This window comes from Argentina silus (assembly GCF_951799395.1).
Source record: "Argentina silus genome assembly, chromosome: 8".
In the NCBI taxonomy this organism is placed as follows: Eukaryota; Metazoa; Chordata; class Actinopteri; order Argentiniformes; family Argentinidae; genus Argentina; species Argentina silus.
Window position 1 is genome coordinate 5,539,660 of NC_139662.1, and position 23,673 is coordinate 5,563,332.

General features: G+C 39.5%; 1 protein-coding gene across 1 annotated transcript; it reads left to right on the forward strand.

The window, feature by feature from the left end:
- Positions 1 to 12,746: 12,746 nt before the first annotated feature.
- On the forward strand, positions 12,747 to 18,567 carry edn3b (endothelin 3b; the record flags this gene model as incomplete). The annotated part of the gene is made up of 4 exons (XM_083675967.1): positions 12,747 to 12,813; positions 13,018 to 13,225; positions 17,701 to 17,859; positions 18,561 to 18,567. 4 exons carry the CDS (start codon positions 12,747 to 12,749, stop codon positions 18,565 to 18,567), a joined length of 441 nt encoding a protein of 146 aa, XP_083532093.1.
- Positions 18,568 to 23,673: the final 5,106 nt, after the last annotated feature.

Here is a 23,673-nt window from a genome sequence, read left to right on the forward strand (position 1 = left end):
TGGTATTTAACAGGCTATCTAGCTAGCTAGCTATTTAAAAAGCAAAATGTATTGTTTTTTAAATAAATAAAGCACAATTTAGTCATTTTGACGCTCCCCCAGATTTCTCCATGTACCCCTCATTATAAATTGCGATCACTCCCTAACTAACTGGCAATGGAATGTAAGAATACTTGTTGAAGCTAAGCATGCCTAAGTTGCATTGTTGGACATTTGGGTGTCCCTGCATCATTTCACTGAATGCAGCATGGCCAGACTGAAGTCAATTTTGACCCCAAACTGTTGTTATGATCCCAAACGATGAAAGCTCTGTATGCAGATGGAGAGAGGAAATCTAATAAACGTGAATTATTTAATGGGTCAGTCGGAATACACACATTTGAATCCATGTCTTATTATAACACATTTGACAAGAGCGCGTTTAGCAATGAAAACAAGTTTGATAAGATGCAGAAGCCTGTCAGCTGTTTTGGCGCTACACACAGACAACATGATGAATTACCCCTGATCAGAAAATTGGCTGTAAAAACTGAAACTTTCATGGAGAATAAGTCTTATTCCATTGTAATTTCACGGACATGAGTCGATATACAGTAAGTCCGGCGTTATCATTTAAACTTAGGCTAAACGCTAGTAGCTTTCACATTCCAAAAGAACTGTGATCAGGCACTAGACAAAACAGTTCAAATCAATCAATCAATCAGATGCCAATTACATGATGCTTTTCACAAATAAATTGGTCTCAAAGTGCCCAGCAACGCAAGCCTATTACCATTGAAGAGCAAACCGAGGCGACCGTGACAGGGTGAAACGCTGAGCAGAACCAGACTCCAGAATCCAGCCCATCCTACTGCACTACCTTATCTGTGAGACAGTGGCTAATGGCCTATTCTTGATCCTCAAATCCTTTAAAAATGGGGGGCAGCCATGTCCTCTCGTGCCAGGGTTGATGGTTCTTGAGTGCCTCAGGCATACGATTCCTTTGGCATAATATTTTTCTTTTTATATTTATATTTTATTTATATATATTTTTTTTTAGATTAGATTAGATTAGATTCAACGTTATTGTCATTGTGCAGAGTACAAGTACAGACACAACGAAATGCAGTTAGCGTCTAACCAGAAGTGCAAAAAAGCAGAAAAGTGCAGTGTGAACAGTATATACAGGTAGTGCAGTATATGCGCAGTATAGTAGTGCAGTATAGTATAAGTAGTGCAGTGTAAGCAGTATATGAATTAGCAGTAGCATTATAAGCAGAATAAATAGAATGCAGTATGAACAGTGTAAGCAGCATATGAGCTGTATAGGCAATGCAGTATAAGCAGTAACATTAGAGTAAATAGCAGAATAAATATGGAATGCCATATGAACAGTATAAACAGGTATGTACAGTATGTACAGATATGTACGGAAGAGCAGTGGTATGTAGTAAGAGCAGTGTGTACAAGTGAGGATACAGTATGTACAGTTTATAGGACTACTGTAGGGTAGAGTAGTGCAATTGTCCGGGGGGGGGGGTGCAGGGGTTGGTAGGTTGTCACCTAGGTGCAGAGTTTTCAATGGCTTGTCGGTTTTGCCTGAAGGCGTTGCTGTCTGGCTGTCTGGAATCTCCTTAAAATATTATGTCTTATCTTCCACAACTCAAGTTCAACTCCAGTTCAATGTAATGAATGTGTTTTCTTGCCTGATGTTAAATGCTATTATATAACATTTTACCAAGAAATGCACAGCTTTGGGACAAAGAATGGTGCAAGAATCCAAAAAGGGGCAGTCCAAAAAATATTCCTAACTCATTCAGTGTAGGCTCTGAGTGTAGTGTTAATCACACATATCACATTTGTATGGTCAAAGCATGACCTTTTGACCCCTGTAATCCTTCAGATTGGTGGCTTGCATTGTGTTCCAGTGTCATCATGACTCAAGGTCCTATGGAGGTCAACAACAGAGTCTTACAGCCCACTGTCATGCTTGAATTTCAACATACAGTACCACTTCCTTAAAAAAGCATAGTGAGTGACTCACCTGTTGAAATATCAAAAATATGCATGCTATTATGTTAAACCATACTGTAACTACAACGCTAGTTTCACTTCCTCATTCTGTGAAAGTGTGTGTCTGGATGAAAAAGTGGGATTAGTTGCAACCAAAGATAATGATGTTGCCCAACTCTACCCATTGGTAAAGCAGCATCATCTCAGTTGAGAAAAACCCTACAGGATTTTATTCTCAGTGGTACCGGTGAATTTGCTGGCTGAAACTGTAGGAACTAAAACATGCAGTGGAACTAAAGTATGTGTGTATACCATTCAGGTTCTTTAGGAGACATACCTTTCTGTCCTCTGATTGGTTATCGCCTAGGCCCCTTCACCGGCAAGTTGGAAAAAATAGAGCGGGCGTCTATTATGTCTATAACTTCTATGGTGGTGGTGGTGGTGGGAAGTTTATTTAGCTTTAGTTAGGATTTTAAGCAAGATGTTATCTCTTCATTAACAGTAATGACTATCATTGTGGTCTAATGTAAACACCAGCCTGTTGTTGCAGGAAGGTACGGTTCCGTTACAGTCTATACATCAGCATAGCCTTCAGCATGGACATTCAGCAGGGATATTAGGGTGGGACAACTTCATTTCAACAGAGTACCTACTGTACAGCGTACTTTATCAGCATCAAGTTATGTATATAATAGACGTCCGCGTCTATCGCTCTGTCGCGTATTGCCAGAAGTCTCATCCAGTCGTCGACTTCCATTGACAATGAATACTGGTCCCTTTGTGGCTTCACGTCACTCCCTGTGTGTAACCCCACTCCTACGACGAGTCGCAAATCTAGTCTCCTGCTGATCAACAATACGCATACACGATAAACAGATCAATGCCGACACAATACCATTGGCATTTAACAGGCTATCTAGCTATCTATCTATTTAAAAAGCAAAATGTACTGTTTTTTAAATACATAAAGCACATTTTAGTCATTTTGACGCCCCACCAAATTTCTCCATGTACCCCTCATTATCAATTGCAATCACTCCCTAACTAACTGGGAATGGAATGTAAGCATACTTGTTGAAGCTAAGCATGCCTAAGTTGCAATGTGGGACATTTGGGTGTCCCTGCATCATTTCACTGAATGCAGCATGGCCAGACTGAAGTCAATTTTGACCCCAAACTGTTGTTATGATCCCAAACGATGAAAGCTCTGTATGCAGATGGAGAGAGAGGAAATCCAATTGCTTTGCATAAACGTCAATTATTTAATGGGTCAGTCAGAATACACACATTTGAATCCATGTCTTATTTGAACACATTTGACAAGAGCGCGGTTAGCAATGAAAACAAGTTTGATAAGATGCAGAAGCCTGTCAGCTGTTTTGGCGCTACACACAGACAACATGATGAATTACCCCTGATCAGAAAATTGGCTGACAAAACTGAAACTTTCAGGGAGAATAAGTCTTATTCCATTGTAATTTGACGGACATGAGTCGATATACAGTAAGTCCAGCGTTATCGTTTAAACTTAGGCTATACGCTAATAGCTTTCACATTCCAAAAGAACTGTGATCAGGCACTAGACAAAACTGTTCAAATCAATCAATCAATCAGATGGCAATTACATGATGCTTTTCACAAATAAATTGGTCTCAAAGTGCCCAGCAACGCAAGCCTATTACCATTGAAGAGCAAACCGAGGCGACCGTGACAGGGTGAAACGCTGAGCGGAACCAGACTCCAGAATCCAGCCCATCCTACTGCACTACCTTATCTGTGAGACAGTGGCTAATGGCCTATTCTTGATCCTCAAATCCTTTAAAAATGGGGGGCAGCCATGTCCTCTGAGTCCCTCAGGCATACGATTCCTTTGGCATAATATTTTTCAAACATTCCGCCAATTAAATACTGCAGGCACACTATAAGTGCAGATGCATTAAATACTGATATCTCCAAATGGAGCTTAAGGTATTCGAAGAATGTCAATTTGTTCGGTTCTTCATTTTTTAAGGTATAATGGTAATTCAGTCTATTTCACTCTGGCTTTCATTGCCACAACTGATTGGACATTGGAAGTGTCCTTGTGGTTTTGGTTGTCCTTTTCAAAGTGCTCATCTTGTTGACCTTATGTTATTTTATGGGGAGCATTGGCTTGTCGGTTTTGCCTGAAGGCGTTGCTGTCTGGGATCTACTTACAAGATCATGTCTTATCTTCTACAACTCAAGTTCAGCTCCACTGCAAGAATCCAAAAAGGGGCAGCCAAAAAAATATTGCTAATTCATTCAGTGTAGGCTATGAGTCTAGTGTTAATCACACATATTACATTTATATGGTCAAAGCATGACCTTTTGACCCCTGTAATCCTTCAGATTGGTGGCTTGCATTGTGTTTTAGTGTCATCATGACTCAAGGTCCTATGGAGGTCAACAACAGAGAGTCTTACAGCCCACTGTCATGCTTGAATTTCAACATACAGTACCACTTCCTTAAAAATGCATAGTGTGTCTGTTGAAATATCAAAAATATGCATGCTATTATGTTAAACCTACTATTGTATATATACCTCATTCTGTGAAAGTGTGTGTGTGGATGAAAAAGTGGGATTAGTTGCGACCAAAGATAATGATGTTGCCCAACTCTACCCATTGGTAAAGCAGCATCATCTCATTTGAGAAACACAACAAAAGACTTTTCGCAAATAGAGTCAGAGATTTTGACCTTGATGTCAAAATATACCATATTGTGACTTAACATCAAGGTAAGTTCAAAACATATTTTCAGAGCTTAAATATTCAATGATTGTTTCAAGTCTGATTTGAACTTACAGTGTTTGGATCAACACAAACCAAATTGATGAAAAGTATCATATAATAAGGTTTTATCAAATGAAAAGATTCCTTTTTGTCTTAAGTGATGCTGATAAAGTATGTTGTACAGTAGGTACGCTGTTGAAATGAAGCTGTCCCACCCTAATATCCCTGCTGAATGTCCATGCTGAAGGCTATGCTGATGTATAGACTGTAACGGAACCTTACCTTCCTGCAACAACAGGCTGGTGTTTACATTAGACCATAATGATAGTCATTACTAAACTTAATTAATAAACTTCCCACCACCACCACCACCATAGAAGTTATTTCTCTCCCTCTGAGCCACCCAACACTAATAAAACACAGCCATTCTTTGGTCTGACATAACATATTCCACCACTTATAGTTTAAGGCATCTTAAAAACCTGAATTCTAATGTATGGTTTGGCTGGCTACCAAAGCCCTTGTATAGCCAACCCCCTAAGTGGTTTCTCGGTCTCTGAGATTTGCTTCCCAATTGGAGGATACAAAGGGGAGCTGACTGACTGGAGATCCTATCTGGACCTACTGTGAAGGGAGAACAGAGACCTCTCAAGACAAGAGTATAAGGACTTTTATTTACCTTGTGCTATACAGTAGCAGCTGGAGTACTGTATTTGTGGCACTGTATAAGAAAAACATTTTTAAAAAAGGGAAATGTTTGCCATTGGGACATTGAAATATCTAAACGCATATCCAAAGCAATTTGCTAATAGGCACTAACCTTCTTTTCTAACTTTATTACCGTCAGCTGCTTGACCAGATTCAGCAGAGAGAAGGGTTTTCTGGCACTCGTCCTTGGATTTCTCCATTTATTTCCCTCAGTGTTCTTAAGCAGGTGTAAACCACCATGCCAAGTCGCTCTCTAACCCTTCATTACTCAGATGGCCTTGTGTTAATAAATACATTTAATTTCTAGACATTCCATCCTATCCAAATCTTTTTTTTGCACAGATATCAAATAGCGCTTATTTGAAAAAGACCATAAAGATTATTGGGACTAATATTTTGAAATGGTATATGCTTTGTACTTTCATAATATAAGATGAAATGTATCAATGCATATTGATTAAACTCCTGGGTGGTATCTCTCTCATGTCTCTCTCTCTCTCTCTGCCACTTTTTTGGTAAACAGTTGAGGGATGGGGCTGGAGAAATGTAACCATGCAGATGGCGCTATGGGTGTAAGGACTGACCATCTATCAATATTATATTTTGAAGCTATACAGTATTTGTTTACAATTACATTGTTTACAAACAATGGAATAAAACAAGCTTATATTTTGGGTTCTGATCAGGTAAGACAGTTGAACTAAGCTCATAAGGTATTTATAAGTCATATTCCTCAAGAATTAATGACTACATATTTTTCTTTGTTCTTCCCCTGTTGAAAGGGGATGACCCGACAGTCTTAAACAATTACAGGCCCATCTCCAAATTGTCTGTCCTGGTTAAGGCTCTGGAATCCCTTGTGAGTGAACAATTGAAAGAGTTCCTATCTACTAACAATATCTTATCTCTATTTCAATCAGGTTTTAGGAAAAAAACTACAGTGGCCCTAAAAGTAGTAAATGATTTTATTAAATCTTTAGACAACAAGCAACATTGTGCAGCCTTTTTCATTGACTTATCTAAGGCTTTTGATACTGTGGATCATGCAGTACTGAAGCAAAGACTTGTCTGCTGGTTCGAAAATTACCTGTCAGGCAGATCTAAGTGCATGCAGGCAGAAGGTATCACTTCTAGCTCCCATAGTGTATCCAAGGGCGTGCCCTAGGGATCGGTCCTGGGACCACTCCTATTGATTATATATATCAACAGTCTTGATCAAAATGTTTCCAACGCAAATTTCCACTTTTATGCCGATGATACTGTGATATACTGCTCTGCGTCTACACCAAATCAGGCTCTTTGTAAGCTACAACTTGCTTTTAATACTGTACAACATACCTTGTGTGATTTAAAACTTATTTTGAATGCTGACAAAACAAAACTCATGATGTTTTCAAATACAAAATCAAAGCCACTTAACCTTCCATCTATCACACCATTTCAGGGGTCTGAGATTGAGTCTGCATCTCAATGCAAATATCTAGGAATTGTAATTGATGATTCTCTCTCGTTTAAGCCTCACATTCAGCAATTGGTGAAAGAACTGAAGTTGAAATTGTTTTTTTTATTTTAGAAATAAGTCTTGCTTTTCCTTTGAGGCCAAAAGGAGACTTGTTGCTGCCGCCTTTATGTCTGTGCTGGACTATGGCGAAAAGGTGAAAATAATACAAATAAAGAAAAAACATTGAATGAGAAGGTGTGTCCAAACTTTTGACTGGTACTGTATACAAATACAGTACCAGTCAAAAGTTTGGACACACCTTCTCATTCAATGTTTTTTCTTTATTTGTATTATTTTCACCTTTTGCTTTGATGACAGCTTTGCACACTCTTGGCAAGGTGTGTCCAAACTTTTGACTGGTACTGTACATGCATGCATCTTCGCAATACCTACACATGCTGGATACTGTCTACCATGGAGCACTGAGGTTTATTACACATTTTAAAGCCCTTACTCACCATTGTTCTTTGTGTGCTCGGGTTGGATGGTCTGCCTTGTCCACCTGTAGACTTAACCATTGGCATATTTTTATTTTATAAGGCTATTCTTGGTCTGCTTTCATCTTACCTACGGATCTACATCCTTCAGAAAAGTATGGGAAGAAATTGTCTTCGCTCCCATGACATATTCCTGCTATCTGTCTCTACTGATTTGGGAAAAAGGCTGTTTCAGTATGCTGCTCCCTCTGCTTGGAATGAGTTGCAAAATTACCTGAATCTTCGGGAGCTGGTCTCTCTGGATGCATTTAAAGTAATTCTATATGACTTGGAGGCAGGCACATCTGGCTGATTGATCTGACAGGTGTTTTGGCTGACTCATATTGCCCCTGTTTGATCCCTTATGTTGATGACTTGTGACGAATATTGATGAATATCTTTGATATTTTAGATTCTGTAATTTATTCTTTATTTTCATTGTAAATTGTTATATGTTGTTTTTTTATGTCTGCAACCCTGTTAATTGTGCTGCTGTCTGTCTTGACCAGGACACTCTTGTAAAAGAGATTTTTAATGAATATAAAAGTCCAAATTGATGTATTAATCCCAGATTGCCCCTTTAACCTGTGTCCCAGGGGGATTTAATCTAAAAGAAAAAGAAAAAATATATATATTTGCATGCATATTCAGACAGAATATCTTGGTTTACCACATATTTCCTATTTCAGATTTAGAGCCACACCACTGTCAAGACGCGTATGTATCACTATTCTGTCAGTGTACCAGAAACAGAAACACTTCCTTTTCCTCGATCAATGCCACCCCCCCCCCCCAAACACACACGCACGCACGCACGCACGCACACACAGACCACAGTTTGTCTCTTCAATTGTTTCTTTTTTATGCTAAAGCTTGACTAACACCTTCTAGAGTTTGCATGTCTCTTAAGAATTTCACGTCTGCCATTTTTTAAATTGTAATAACATTTAAAGCTGCATGGATCAAATACAGATAAACCTTTCAACGCATTTTCTCTAACACATGTGTCTTCAATTTCTGTCCAGGCTGAGGCTTCTGACTTGAAATTTGGAGAATTACAGTACTTAAAGTCCCAAATTGAATTTACCTATTATGCTTCTATTGGTTAACCGCTTGATTTTGTTGTTATGCAATAACCACTGTGTGGTGTGATTTGTTTTATTCGAAGATTGGAGCATGTTTGTTTGTCTCTTTAAAAACCTGAAAACCTGGTCTTATCTTGGGTTATTACCTGGGGGTTTTCCAGCAATCTCCTTTCTACCCAGGATTTTCCTAAGATGACCACCTTCAGTTTGCCCAGTCGGATGCTGGCTTCAACAGCATGTGTTTTTTCTGTGAATCAAGAATCCTGGGATTCGCCATTCACTGTTAAAACCAGACCTGGGAGGGTTCAGGGTCAAGCCCTGGTCAAGTCCAGACTACACTGGAGACTGATAAGACAAGAAGCCCCTGTTCAGACCACCGATCAGACAAGGCCAGGAACTCCAGGAATCACTGTGTAGCATGTAAAAACTTGGTTAGAGGTCAAATGAGGAGATCAACCTTTGACTTAAATTCTTATGAAGTTGTCGCTCTTTTCATGGTGTGGGATGGAGGCTCAGGGTGATACAGCGGACATCTTTGGGAGAGGACCTGTCTACACCATCCACCATTGTCTAACCATTGAATCACTTAATGTCGCTTCTCAGTTCATGCAGATCATTATGGTACGCTTGGACAGGGTCTGAGCATAATGAGCCATGCATGTCCATGCATGAGTACAGAGGAAATACCACTCACTTGCTTTCTAGACAGGAGAGTAGAGAGAGGTTTTTGAACCAACCTCAGCCCATTGAGAACACAATGATATTCAGACACTACAGTATGTTTGGTAATGTCATGTATGTTGTTTGTCATAGAGCCTACAGAAAATAGAAATAATGTGCAGTTTTCTAAAGTAGTCCAAATTGACCTCTGTCCTCTGTCCAAACTCTCTTAGCTAAACGTGAGTTCACTTCAATTCACGTACAGTTGCCATATACCATGGAGCCATAACCTGCAACAAAACACTTCAATTACAGAGCACAACCTGCATCAATTAAAGTAATCATCCAAATATCACAGACATTTTCTGTATTTTTGAGGCGATAATGGAAACACCCAGTCAGTGGTTTTGACTGAATACCATCCTACCATTTTGCAATAAAAAATGCAGTTATCAGAGGTCTCTCACATTCTAAACAAAAGCCACAGGGAGATTCTGCACCCCTACACGTCACTAAACCATTAAACCACATTCAGGCAACGTTCAGTCTCCACAACTATGACTGTGGCGTGAAAACAAAATATGGTCTTCATTTACACAAAGTTCAGCTTTTTCCCAGCATGGGGAATGTACTGGAGAGTTGGGTATATGGCACAGAACCCTGGCTCTTCAAGAATATGGATAATAAGTCATGAAATACTGTAGCTATCTTTATATGCTTCATTGTTAATCTTCACAAATGGCAACTTCAATGGAAGTTATCTATAGGGCTCAAAAGTTCTATGGCTCAACCGTGCTATCTTTTGTTGTTGTTTTTTCCATTAGGCAATTAGTCAAATACTTCACTAGGTGTTGAAAGGTGACAAACTAACAGAGCAAATGTAGAAATGACTGAGTTCTCATGTCTCACAATAATGTGCATTTATATGCAAACATTTTGTTTTGCACTCACAGTCAAGGTTTCATACATCCTGCGACATTTATGGAGCCCTGGAATTTGACATCGATGGTCACCCTTGAGGAAGCTTCACAAGTCAGAGGAAATGAGCTCAGTGAGGTAGGTATGTTTTCATAATACTGATCTAAGAGAATCGTGAAATTGTGTTAAAATCCACCGTCTCTACAGTATTACTGTTGCTTGGAGGTATTTCAGACTACTTACATAAGATGAGGCTTCTATCCACATACAAATTCTCTCTGTAATTTATTTTTGAAAGAATTCTCACAAATGTTTGCAGAGCCTCCTACTGAGTATAGACACAATCTTGGATATAGGCTGTCTGTACTTTTGGATTATGTGTTTGGATTGTATATGAGTGTCTATATTATATTCAGTACAGCAGAGACATTTTCACTAAACAGCCCATACAATCCCTGATAAAGCACAATTTTCTAAAAGAAACTTCAGTCACTTGTAATCCATAGTCATATGTTCTGTTCACATTGAAAGGAATTGCCACATATTCTAAGAAGTAGGCAACAATTCTGAACAGATCAAACCACCAAACAGTAAACAAAACACTTTGTGTTAGACAAACAGCCCACAAAGAAGCAACCACTCAACAGTTGAGAGAAGGGGTCTCAAAAGGTCACACACAAAATCAACAGCCGCCCAAAAGGAAAATAGTCGTAAGTCAACTAAGTAGCCAAACACGTCATCATTGGACACATTTCTTTGAGACATTGTTTTATTTCTACCTCACTATTTTCTCTCTGCTTTTTGTTAGACTGGTATGCAACAAATGTGTTGACTTGATTTGATATGAGCTAAAAATGTTGGTATGATGCTATGGTATGATGTTCAACATAACACAATAGTGCTTATGATAATATTTAAAGGAAAAATCATTAACTGTAATTATTGTAATTTGTAGGACGTAAAAACCAAAACGTTTTTTTTAACATGGTTTAATACCCGAGAGATCACATGCAATGTTGTTTCATAATTTAAATAAAATATTTTGTATCCAATGTTACAGTACGCTATCTTAGCTACATCACACTATGACAAAAAAATATATAAATTACTGGACATTTGCCTTGATTTTACCACTGTAAGATATATATACTGGTAAACATTGACTCCACCCCTTTATCCAATATTTAACAATGATTATCTTAAATCTAAAAAGATTCTGGGCCTTGAGAGCCTTTAGACAAGACAGGATCCAGGGGAGGAACACTGACAATAATTTATTACAGATTAAAATGGAACAGGATAATATTATCAGCTGAATATGTCACTCACAGAAATATTGTAATACAACTCTTGCAAAAACGGCTAAGACCAATTAACTACAAGTCTATTGCTACCAGACATAGGCTACGTGAAGATATGGCTAGTCCACTGTGGGATAGCAGACAAGCAATTACTGTCTGTAGTCTAAAGATAGAACAGAGCTTACTGTATTAATAATAGTATTAACAGTCAGTTGAACGGAGAGTCCATAGTTACCAACTCCTACACCATTATTGTTAAACAGCTCTGAGATCAGATCCCTCCACCGACCGGACAGGTGTGCCCTAATTCATGTTGATAGTTCAAACGTTCTTCTTCCTCTCTCTCCTCTCTTCTTCCTCTCTCTCCTCTCTGCTTCTCCTTCATCAAAGTCCTTCTTGGATGGAAACCTAACTCGTGATCCGCGGGCGTAAATCGATTAATCGCGCAAATTTCCCATTGACAAAATGCAAGATTTATGCAAATGTCGGAGTTACGCGCGCGGATATCGGAATTAGGATTCCACAAGAGTGTTTGGTACAACTCCAAATACATTTTACATTTGCAAACGGTCCATTTCATCCATGTAAGGAAATAATAAATTCCTGTAAGAACATATGGGCTCCTGCTGTGTCTGTTATCAGGAAATCAGGCTGGAAGTATGAATTATCAAGACTGCTCTGCTACTACCATGTGTTGGCCTAGAGGTTGTACATTGACAGAATACGCAGAATACACGGTCATGTGTTGCATAATTGTCTTACTCTCAATCTCTTAAATCTAAATCTAAGTCTCTCACTTTCTTGTCCTGTTATAACCTCAAAACACAAGGGTCATTATGAGTCACGCATACAGGCCTGCATATTAGGCCTATCAATAAAAAAGTAACATTTTTACGGTATCATTCATAAGAGGATACTCCCTTTGTCCTCAATTTCAGAGTGGGAGAGGGGCTTGGGCGTGTCTCAAATAGGCTACTCATATGAGCGCAATAACCTCTTCGTGCGCTATTGCTGGAGTAACGGGCGGACCTTTCTGGAGCGTCATATCCACAGCAGGTTACAAGTTGATTGTCTAGTTATCATCGGTTGAGTTGAGAACCAAGTTTTTATCACCTACTACATTGCTACAAAACCACAATTTACTCATAGATTACGTTAATATGGATGGGACAGTGCGAATGAAAGCTGTCGCTTCAGGAGCAATCCTAAACTTGGACCATATAAAATGACTGGGACGTTCTCATTCTAAAAAGTTTTTTTTTTCATTCGGTGTCAAACAGTTTTTCGGATAATATTATACGTCTAATAGACCTACTTCTTCATAACTATTTGCTTTTGGAATTACTGTGATATGGCAAGGATAACCATTGACCTGGGACTTCTGCTCTTTATTGGATTGGCCTCAATTTTCTCTAAAGGTGAGTGTTGGGCTTTTAACAAGCAATCAAGTAAGTACATACATGTAATACGATTGAAATACGATTTAAGAAGTTTGTTCAGTTTTTAACATTTTAGTTTATACATATATACGTACATATATATATTATAGGCTTTTTGACTGTAAAATTACGCACGATCCATTGTGCGCTTGTAACCTATTTATATTTTTGACGCAACTCAAGGTTCTTCGACCTCGTGTTCTGCGGTCAAAACCGTGGCGCCAAGGGATGGACCCCCAGACCGCTCAATGGGCAAGCCGAGTGCCTTGGAACCACCATACGAAGGGTCGAAGGCTCAGACAAGATCCAAGCGCTGCACATGTTATTCCTACAAGGACAAGGAGTGCGTGTATTACTGTCATTTGGACATCATATGGATCAACACTCCAGAGTAAGATATCCTTTTATATTGTACACATATTATATATAATTATTAGAGAGAGAGAGAGAGAGAGAGAGAGAGAGAGAGAGAGAGAGAGCTGCTAGACTGCCAGACATGACACTAGAATAAGTCAAAGAGTAGAGTTTTCTCTTACTGACTGTTTTTGCAAACTCCCAGTCTGTCCTCTTTGTCTATCACTGTAAAAACTATTAGAATGTGTGGCTGGTCTGTGTTACTTAAATACAGTCATAATTCTGAGCCGAAACATTTAAAAATCATGTTCAGTAAATGCCTCCCTGAGGTATAATATAATTGGGAACCACACACACAGACATACACTAGTTAAAGTTGAAGCAAGCCTAAGTGAAATAATTAGTCTGTTATGCCAAAGACATGATTTAGTGAAGTATTTGGAAGTGGACCTCGCTATTGCAAGTAAACAGGCATGCACACAACGCACACACACTTGAATATTTTATTTAGGTGCATTACATCAAAGAACCCACAATATAACAAAGGGCACACACACACAAGTGCGCTGTATGCACACACATACTCAGGCACACACTCACGCACCCCCGCACCCATGCACGCACTAATACACGCACACACACGTAGACACACACGCAGATACACACACAAACACACACACACACACACACACACACACACACACACACACACACACACACACACTTAGTTATGGACTGTAGTTTAGGCTTAAATATGTCAAATGTCAGAGAGTATCACTTTGGCCTTTATTTATTTGCTGAAATTTGTACAGTACATTAAATGACAGGAACCACTTTGGAATTCTTCCAAGGCTTTGAGTGTGCATTCCTTTATGAAGTGTTATTACTGTAACTAATCTGATCATCTGTTTGACCAGGTCAAACATGTTACGGTGGTATTATCAGATTACATGGTGTGTTTGGCATAGGCTACAATGATAATTCTTGCATTTAAATCTTCATTGGTCAGTGGATTACAATTTCAACCTGTAGGAGCTTGGCTTTCCCCTTAAAATTAGTAGATTAGTTTGAAACTAACATTAATTTGAGGGAAGAGTGAATTACAGTACAATCTGAAGGATGCCACTGGTGGTGTCAGGTTGGTGGTATAATGGGTTTGCACATTTTCAATATTACCATTTTTGTAGGCACTTGTGGTTTCCCCAGTGATGGTTACTGTCCATGGTGCTGATGTTAAGTATCAGATGAGGTGGTCCTGTAGCATAGAGAGAACGCAGTAAAACAAAATACTTAGACACAGAGAATATACAGGAAACTAAGGGCTGCTAAGCGGCCAAAAGCGAGACTGACTTGTAACGACAAACAACGATCTGGCGATGAGTGGATGGGAAGCCGGGGTTTAAATACTGTGAGTAGATGAGGTGATGAACCACATGTGTGAAGACGGAACAGGTGGAAAAGAAGACAAGACTGATTGCTGGAGCCTGGGCCACGCCCACATACATACACACACAGACAGACAGAGGCAGACAGACAGGAGAGAGAGAGATACGGGCATAGGCTAGGTGGAAGTGGAGGGTGATCTTAGATCAGCGTGGATCATGTTGATAGGCTAGACTAGTTTAATCATGGCGTAGGGGAATGATTGATTATGGATTAGAGTTCCAGCTTGCCCAGTTGGACGTCTCAGAATATTTGAATCCTCTCAGTGCTCTGTCATCTCTTGCAAGGTCTAATGCGTACCAGTGAGCTGAAATACCATTGGTCTGAGCACACAGAGACAGAGAGGCTGAGAGGCTGAATGGATAGAGATCAGAGAGAAGTCTCTCAGTCAGAAATACAGTGTTAGGGTAATGCTACACAGATGAGACTGCAGTATACACTGCTCTGGGTAGAGGTCAACGCATCACTCAGAGTCAAAGGAGCCTGGTTGTGGCTTATTCAGAGGCTGGTCAAGGCAACGTGCCAGTTGTCAAATTTTATTAAGATCAATGTGTTTGTTGTATGGGTAACCTCATTTTGTGTTTTTTATGGGATGAACGCTTTTTATGGTGGCAACTTGAATTCAGGGCATGATTTGGAAATGATGTTACTCATCATTTTGATTCTTGAGTTCATTAATTCATCAATGCTCACCTGGCCATTTCACGAAGGCACAGATTTAGGGTTTATAAATGTTTCTTTCTTCAAAGATACACTGATTTTCCATATCAGATAATTTGTTATTTAGCATTTGAATGTTTAGTTACAATGGCAAACAGAGACATAACATACAGCTCTTTGGGAATAATCTCACGTCCGTACAATCGATCACGTTCCACTACCTGCCTGGATGGGCTGCATTCAACATGTGGCACACCACTGATTTATACCTCTCAATATCAGCCATCTTAATATATCAGGCCTCCCTTGATTTAGTGAATGTTTCTTTGTTCTACTTGCTCGCTTACACCACTTTGGCAAGACATTGAGAAAGCATTCTTTCTTCGTCTTTCATGTCATGCCAAGGCCCATGTTGACCTCCTAGGAGATGCCCGGTAGTTTATCTCGGTTTCCCGGCAAGTTTAGACAAATTAGGCCATTTATTCAAAAGTTTACTTTTATATTTACATTTCAGTCATTTAGCAGACACTCTTATACAGAGCGACATACAATAAGTAGCCTACATTTGTCTAAAGTAAGTTCAGTGAACTATTCATCATAGTCATGTAAAGTAAAACTTAAGAATTTACATAAGTTCCAAAAGCAGTCACAATGCTAGAGTAAGGGTTAGGGTTAGTGTGTGTGTGTATACTATGTATATACTATATGTATATATTTCTTGATGCAAATATTCTGTACAAGTGGGTATGTAGGGAAGTGCTAAGAGGTGGAGAGATCTGAAGAGGAGGAACCCTGGTGTAATCAAAAGAGATGGGTCTTTAGTCTACGGTGGAAGATGAGCAGTGACTCAGTCATCTTGACAGTGGTGAGAATCTCATTCCACCACCGGGGCACCAAGACAGAGAAGAGTGTGGAAAAAGATAAAACTATAATCAAAACAAGTCCCAGGCCAGGATGTAATTTGTTTTAGGAAAGAGGAAATCCCCTGGATCAGGATAGTTACTCTGTTTACAATTTTCTTGATGCACCAGAAATAATTTATAGAAAACCCAAAAAACTATTGAGAATATATGTCAACAAGAATACCATCCCATTGGTATAAGGTCCCAAACAGGCGTGCCCCCTATTCAGAATTGGCTCATCCATTTCCTGTATGAGTACATCTTGTACTATATACAGTACAATTTATATGAAGTGGGCTATGTATTAGCTGTGTGTAAGAGATCCTCGTATTTGATAAGAGCGGTCTTTGTATGTCATTCTTTCAACATTCCAATAAAAGTAGTCCAAGGTTTACTTATCCTGACCCTTTGTTCAAGCATGCTGAAAAGACCGTTGGAATCAAATAGTTGTTAAATATGACCAACATATGGTTATTATATTCGTTCACATTTACAGAGCAACATGTGTTTGGTATTCTTAGTCTTCTTAAATCCTTTGGTGAAGCATTTTACAGGGGAGTCTTTGATGTTAGTCTGACTGCCCATGAGGTAACTCTCAAAGCAGCCACTTTTTACCAACCACTGTAAGGTTGTATGGTGTAGGACCCAGGAATGCAGTTCAAAGTACAATAAAAACAGAATACGAACCACTCTTATTAAAAGAGACAAACCCTGCTGCATTCTCCTGTCTTACGTCTATGATCTATGATCAAACACAATAAAACAACACAATGGAAATGCATGCAAATAAAATGCTCAAATATTAAAGCTGGTCGTATTGAGCAAGCTGTAATTCTAGCTTAGCATTATAGCATGAGGGAGAATCATTGCATGAGTTTGGAAATAATTGTCTTCACTCACGTGCTAGGAACAAATCAACCCTGTCAGAGTAATGACGGCCAAGATCTGGCCCATGTCTGTTTTTATGTGGCCCAGGTACAATTTTGTTCCCTGGGCCAAAATTGGACTACCTCTGGCTGCTATGCTTGAGCCTTATATTTGCTATGTGGATGTGACGCAGGTCCCAACCACACTCAGACCAAAGATGGCCCAGTAGCTGCAGGAACGTATCAGGGCCACATTCATCATAGCCAGGGCTGTCATCCCACATTTGGACCAGGTCTGTCCAATATTATACTTGCCTTTTCCGCCATATGTGCCACCACAAGACCAGATCCAGCCCACAATTGTCTGCTGATTGGAAACTGGTCTGCTATGATTCAAAACTATGATATGCACTTCTGAATTCTAAATTGTTTACAGGTGAAGCTGTTGATGTGGTGCTTTGCCCATCTGTGAATGGTTCCCATCCTCTTTCCCTGGTGGATCTTTGTATTTGAACTTCAAACATCTATGTGATGATAGATCCCTTAGATATGGTCTACTTGGGCCCCATCTGCTTCCTATTTTCCTGGAAAGAAGATAATACTCTAAGTTGTAGCTTCTGTTCTTGGGTGTTTCCCTGTAGACGCATCGTTCCCTATGGCATGTCCAGCTACCGAGGGCCTCAGCGAATCATGCGCTCCGCTGAGGATTTGGCCTCAGACCCTAATGGGGCGGGATCTCAGCGCTGTGTGTGTGCCAGTCCTGTCGGGGACCCTCAGTGCAGTGACTTCTGCCAAGCAAGGTAAAGCCTACAATACTTACACATCCAATATCTCATACTACTAAGGTTGTCTACTAACAATGCTAGCCATTGGTGCCAAACTGCCATCTATCGCAGTTGGTTTTCACTAAAGTTAGCGAAATTGTTCCCAATAGAGAGTAGGACCGGAAAGCAAACTTAATAATCCTAGACCTAGGTTACACTTTTAGGTTTTAAAGTGACTTTACTGGGGGCGCTTAGTGGCCTAGCACACTAATGCGCTTACCACGTAATCACAGGGTTCCTGGTTCGATTCCGACCCTCGACCTATCTTGCATGTCATCCCTCCTCTCTCTCCCATCCTTCCTGTCAATCTCTACTGTCTCTATCCCAATAAAGCAGAAATGCCCTAAAAGCATATTAAAACATTTTTGTTTTTGTTTTTAAATAAAGTGACTTTACTGAACTCTTAACCTCTGGGGGAGCTTTTGGGTTAGGCTAGGGTTAGGGTTAGGGTTAGGGTTACTTTGTGACAAAGTTCTGTAAAGTATCTTGGATCCTTCTTTTAACCTAGAATCTCTAATTTGTTCAAAAACGTTTTGTCTATTTCGTAAATAACAGGTAGAAACTTTGTAGTGCTGGAAATGCTTACCCTTAATTGCTAATTCACCTCACCAGTTAGTATTATTAAGTATTTGATAATACATTGCTTGTCTAATGTATTCTCTCATATCTCTCTCCAGCCTCTAACTGAGCATACCAAACAGGGCTATCCCCAGGGGCCATTGACACAGATGACCCCTTGGCCTCCCTCCATTGCCCTGGCTGAGAACATCCCCCCCGCCATCCAGCCTTCCCTTGGTACAAGCTGCTTCACAGGTACAGATCTTTCAAAGGAAAAACCTGGAGCATTACAGCGCCCGCATTCCACGGCAGTATATATTTTTCTCAAAGACCTTTGAATCCCATCTGGTTGTGTGGTTCTGTAAATTCCCAAGCAAACACTTTAACAGATCCCAGGAGGCTACCCTCTCAGATCCCAAAAAGATCCAGGATCCTCTCCCTTTCTCTTTTAATTGAGTGAATTGAAGAGGGGACCACTTGTACTGTAACACAGCAATCAATGACTTGGCTTCCCTTGGGCTTAATCATATGATGACAACGTACCCACAGATAAGAGTTTTTGAGCACTGTCTAATAGTATAATGAAAGCATCACTTGGATTTGCAAATCTATCCACTTCAGATAGAATACATACTGTATTCATACAGAGGTGGAGAAGGACCTTTGCATTTATTTTCAAGTTAAATTATGTCCTACAGCTCCTTGAGTTGAGTTGGGGAAAACCGAGGAAAACATTCTCCTTCATGTATCGTAGAGGACATTACTCATATCATGGGTTGAAGAAGACCTTCTAAGACATTTCTATGGAGCAAAGACCACCTAATAATGGACCTACTAGACTAGTGATGAACCCAAAGACCTACAAAATACACATGTCAAACCTGTCTCAAAACATAACTTTATAACTCCAACTGAATAAGAAACTGTAGACATACATTAACGAACAGTATATGAACATCTGCAATATATCAAGGACCTCTTGTAAAACGTGTGGAGAATGTATGTAACACATGGAAAATCATAAACTGATACAGAAATACTACTAGTGTTAATGCTCAATAACTTGTTACAAATAAAATTATATCTTACTGGAGTTATCATTGTAAAATATTATTGTTCACAATATTCTTTTTGCCTACAAAACCCTTTCTGTGGGTGTGCATTATAAATAGCTAGTTTATATTTATAAATATATTATAATGTATATCCATATCAATGTACCAAACTTTATTGATATCCAGAATAACCACCATACATATATTTGTGTCCTGTCAAAGGACATGCTATTGAAACATTGGTGTAAGGGTGTATTAAAAAATATTACTGTATACCAGTGCTAAAAAGTAGTTCTGCCACATTGTGCTCAGGTTTTTTATTATATAGGTGACCGATGATGCTGGTAAGTATGATGATGGTATTGGTGACGATGATGTTTATGTTCATGTTGTTACCCTGAATGTAATATGGAATGGAAATGTTACCTGGGACTTATGAATTACAATGGAAAGTTAACACCCTATAACATCTACATATTGCTTACATTTAACACAGTTTTGTTGATTCTGTGGTTCATCTGACACTGTTCTAAACTCACTGTTCATCTGCTTCGCATTAGCAAGGTTCTTCACATGAATATGAATGTATTTTCTTGTCTCATCTTTGGTTTACGACTGATCCCATTAACCACCATTAGCAAGGTAGCCACAGTCTCCGGTTATTAACTCAGATTTTTCATGGTACACAGTCACACTCTATGTAATTGGGGAGGAAATGCAAATGCAAGTTAATAAAGGGAAGTGCTAAAAAAAAAAAAAAAGTGTCAAGCACTGTCTTCGCGTAGCTGCTATCCTCATGAGTGACTTGGTACAGTATACACAATTAAGCATAGACATTGCCACTAAATTGCCATGAATCAAAGCAACTTTGTAAAAATGACTAAAACGAATAATATTCATTATATTCTCAAGGTGTCAGCTTATTCACAAATGAACTGACAATTGTAAAGAACAGTTATCATAATGTTAATACCTACAGTATTGTTAATTATTATATGAATTATTATAGATGATATCTCTTATCTCTCTTGATACAACCCCACAGGCATTTTCCCAAAAGTGATGTTACATTAACATTGTTTTATGGTTGTATTTTTGTATATCCATCAAGACAGAAAATGGTATGGCGCAACATTGTATACTTATGTAAAAGGGTGTTGATTCACTGTCTTTTACAAACCAAAGAAGAGTTTTACAAAGAACAGTGTGAGACAACGTTGAACCCAAACATTGCACAGACATGTGAAATATGATGTGGTAACACTGTCTCATACAAGACTCACACTGTCTCATACAAGACTCACACTGTCTCATACAAGTTAAATATGATGTGGTAACACTGTCTCATACAAGACTCACACTGTCTCATACAAGTTAAATATGATGTGGTAACACTGTCTCATACAAGACTCACACTGTCTCATACAAGACTCACACTGTCTCATACAAGTTAAATATGATGTGGTAACACTGTCTCATACAAGTTATTTTAGGATCATTGTAAGGCAGACAGAAAGTGTCATTAAGGCAACGTCTCATACCAAATGTCAACCAGACGTCTATACATGAAGTTTGTATGACATTATAATATTAACGTCCCATTGATGTCAGTTTTTTTTTTATTCGGCCAACTGTTCCACTTACTGTAAATGTTTGAATATTGATCATGCAATGGCTACCATATACAGTATATACAGTGCATTTGGAAAGTATTCAGACCCCTTTACTTTTTCCACATTTTGTTATGTTACAGCCTTATTCTAAAATGGAATAAATTAATCTTTTCCCTCATCAATCTACAAAATACCCCATAATGACAAAGCCAAAACAGGTTTTTAGAAATGTAAATGTTAATGTTTTTTATGTTAATAAAAAACGGAAATATCACATTTACATAAGTATTCAGACCCTTTACTCAGTACTTTGTTGAAGCACCTTTGGCAGTGATTACAGCCTCAAGTCTTCTTGGGCATGACGTTACAAGCTTGGCACACCTGTATTTGGGGAGTTTCTCCCATTATTCTCTGCAGATCCTCTCAAGCTCTGTCAGGTTGGATGGGGAGCGTCGGTGCACAGCTATTTTCAGGACTCTACAGAGATGTTCGATCGGGTTCAAGTCCGGGCTCTGGCTGGGCCACTCAAGGACTTGTCCCAAAGCCACTTCTGCGTTGTCTTGGCTGTGTGCTTAGAGTTGTTTTCCTGTTGGAAAGTGAAGTCAGGTCCTGAGAGCTCTGGAGCAGGTTTTCATCACGGATCTCTCTGTACTTTGCTCCGTTCATTTTTCCCTCAATCCTGACTAGTCTCCCAGTCCCTGCCGCTAAAAAACATCCCCACAGCATGATGCTGCCACCACCATGCTTCACTGTAGGGATGGTATTGGCCAGGTGATGAGTGGTGCCTGGTTTCCTCCAAACGTGACGCTTGGCATTCAGGACAAAGAGTTCAATCTTGGTTTCATCAGACCAGAGAATCTTGTTTCTCATGGTCTGAGAGTCATTTAGGTGCCTTTTGGCAAACTCCAAGCAGTCATGTGCTTTTTACTGAGGAGTGGCTTCTGTCTGGCCACTCTACCATAAAGGCCTGATTGGTGGAGTGCTGCAGCGATGGTTGTCTTTCTGGAAGGTTCTCCCCTCTCCACAGAGGAACTCTGGAGCTCTGTCAGAGTGACCATTGGGTTCTTGGGACACCTCCCTGATGATGGCCCTTCTCGCCCTATTGCTCAGTTTGGCCAGGCGGCCAGCTCCAGGAAGAGTCTTGGTGGTTCCAAACTTCTTCCATTTAAGAATGAGGCTACTGTGTTCTTGGAGACCTTCAATACTGCAGACATTTTTTTGTACCCTTTCCCAGATCTGTGCCTCGACACAATCCTGTCTCTGAGGTCTACGGACAATTCCTTCAATCTCATGGCCTGGTTTTTGCTCTGACATGCACTGTTAACTGTGGGACCTTATATAGACAGTTGTGTGACGTTGTCCAAATCATGTCCAATCAATTGAATTTACCACAGGTGGACTCCAATCAAGTTGTAGAAACAGGAGGATCAATGGAAACAGGATACACCTGAGCTCAGGATACACCTGAGCTCGGAATACTTATGTAAATGTGTAAATTACATAAAATTCCCCCTTATTATAAAACTTGATAACAGATCTGAAAATTAACAACAACTAGATTGTGTAAGACCTTTTTCTTTTTTAATCCTTTATTATGAAAATTATTATGTAGTAATACCTCATCAGGCTACAGAAAAACAAGTAAGACCCTGTAGAGTGCAAATACCACCTTTTGTCTCGGAATGTCCCCCCAAGTCTGCAGATGTCCCCTGAGGCTTCAGATTTAACTTTTGAAGTGAACATCAACAAATATGCTCTGTAAACAAGGCCTCATTCCCACAGCACACTCTGGGAAACAGGTCCATGTAGTGCTCCAGTTGAAACTCATCTGCTCACTGAAATGTACAGGTAGTGTATGTCTAAAAGCACACGCTGTAGAGTCAATTTGTCATTACCAGCGGTTTTAGGATGAACACAATTATGCTTAACTTCATACTCTAATCTATGTCGGCCCACATGTTACAGAGGTAAAAATGTTGAACCTCTCAGCTGAAACTACTCAAAAAAAGCACACTCTTTGTTCTGATATTTTCTTCCATCACCAGTTCAATAGGGTAGGTTATATTCCTGGAACTATACAGTTCATATGGGAAGACATTTGGCTGTAGTCTAGCCATTCTGCCTCCTGAGTGACCATTAATCAACTTTAAATCCATTACATGAGGCACAAGTCGAAACAACAGTTCAGGCCACTCTCACAGGGACTGTATATTAACATGTACTGTAAGGACATAGACTGCTTAAAGATGATGTTGCCATCTGCTACGTTGAAACCACTGAAACATACAGGAGAGATTGATGGAATAACATCCACCCCCAGTATCCCTCAAGAGGAGAGTTCACAGATGATTGAGAGGCTGTTCCCAGTTGACACCCTTTTTCAGGAAGCAGAGGAGGTTTGAGGTATTTGTTCTTCAATAATACAGGTGTTACATTCCATATTCTTGCTCTATTCCCCATACTACATCACATTGGACAGTCCTCAAAATATGGCGTCTTAAGTTGTTCATGTTGGTAGGTCAAACCCAGACATACCAAGATGGACGCACATTTTTTCTGTAGAC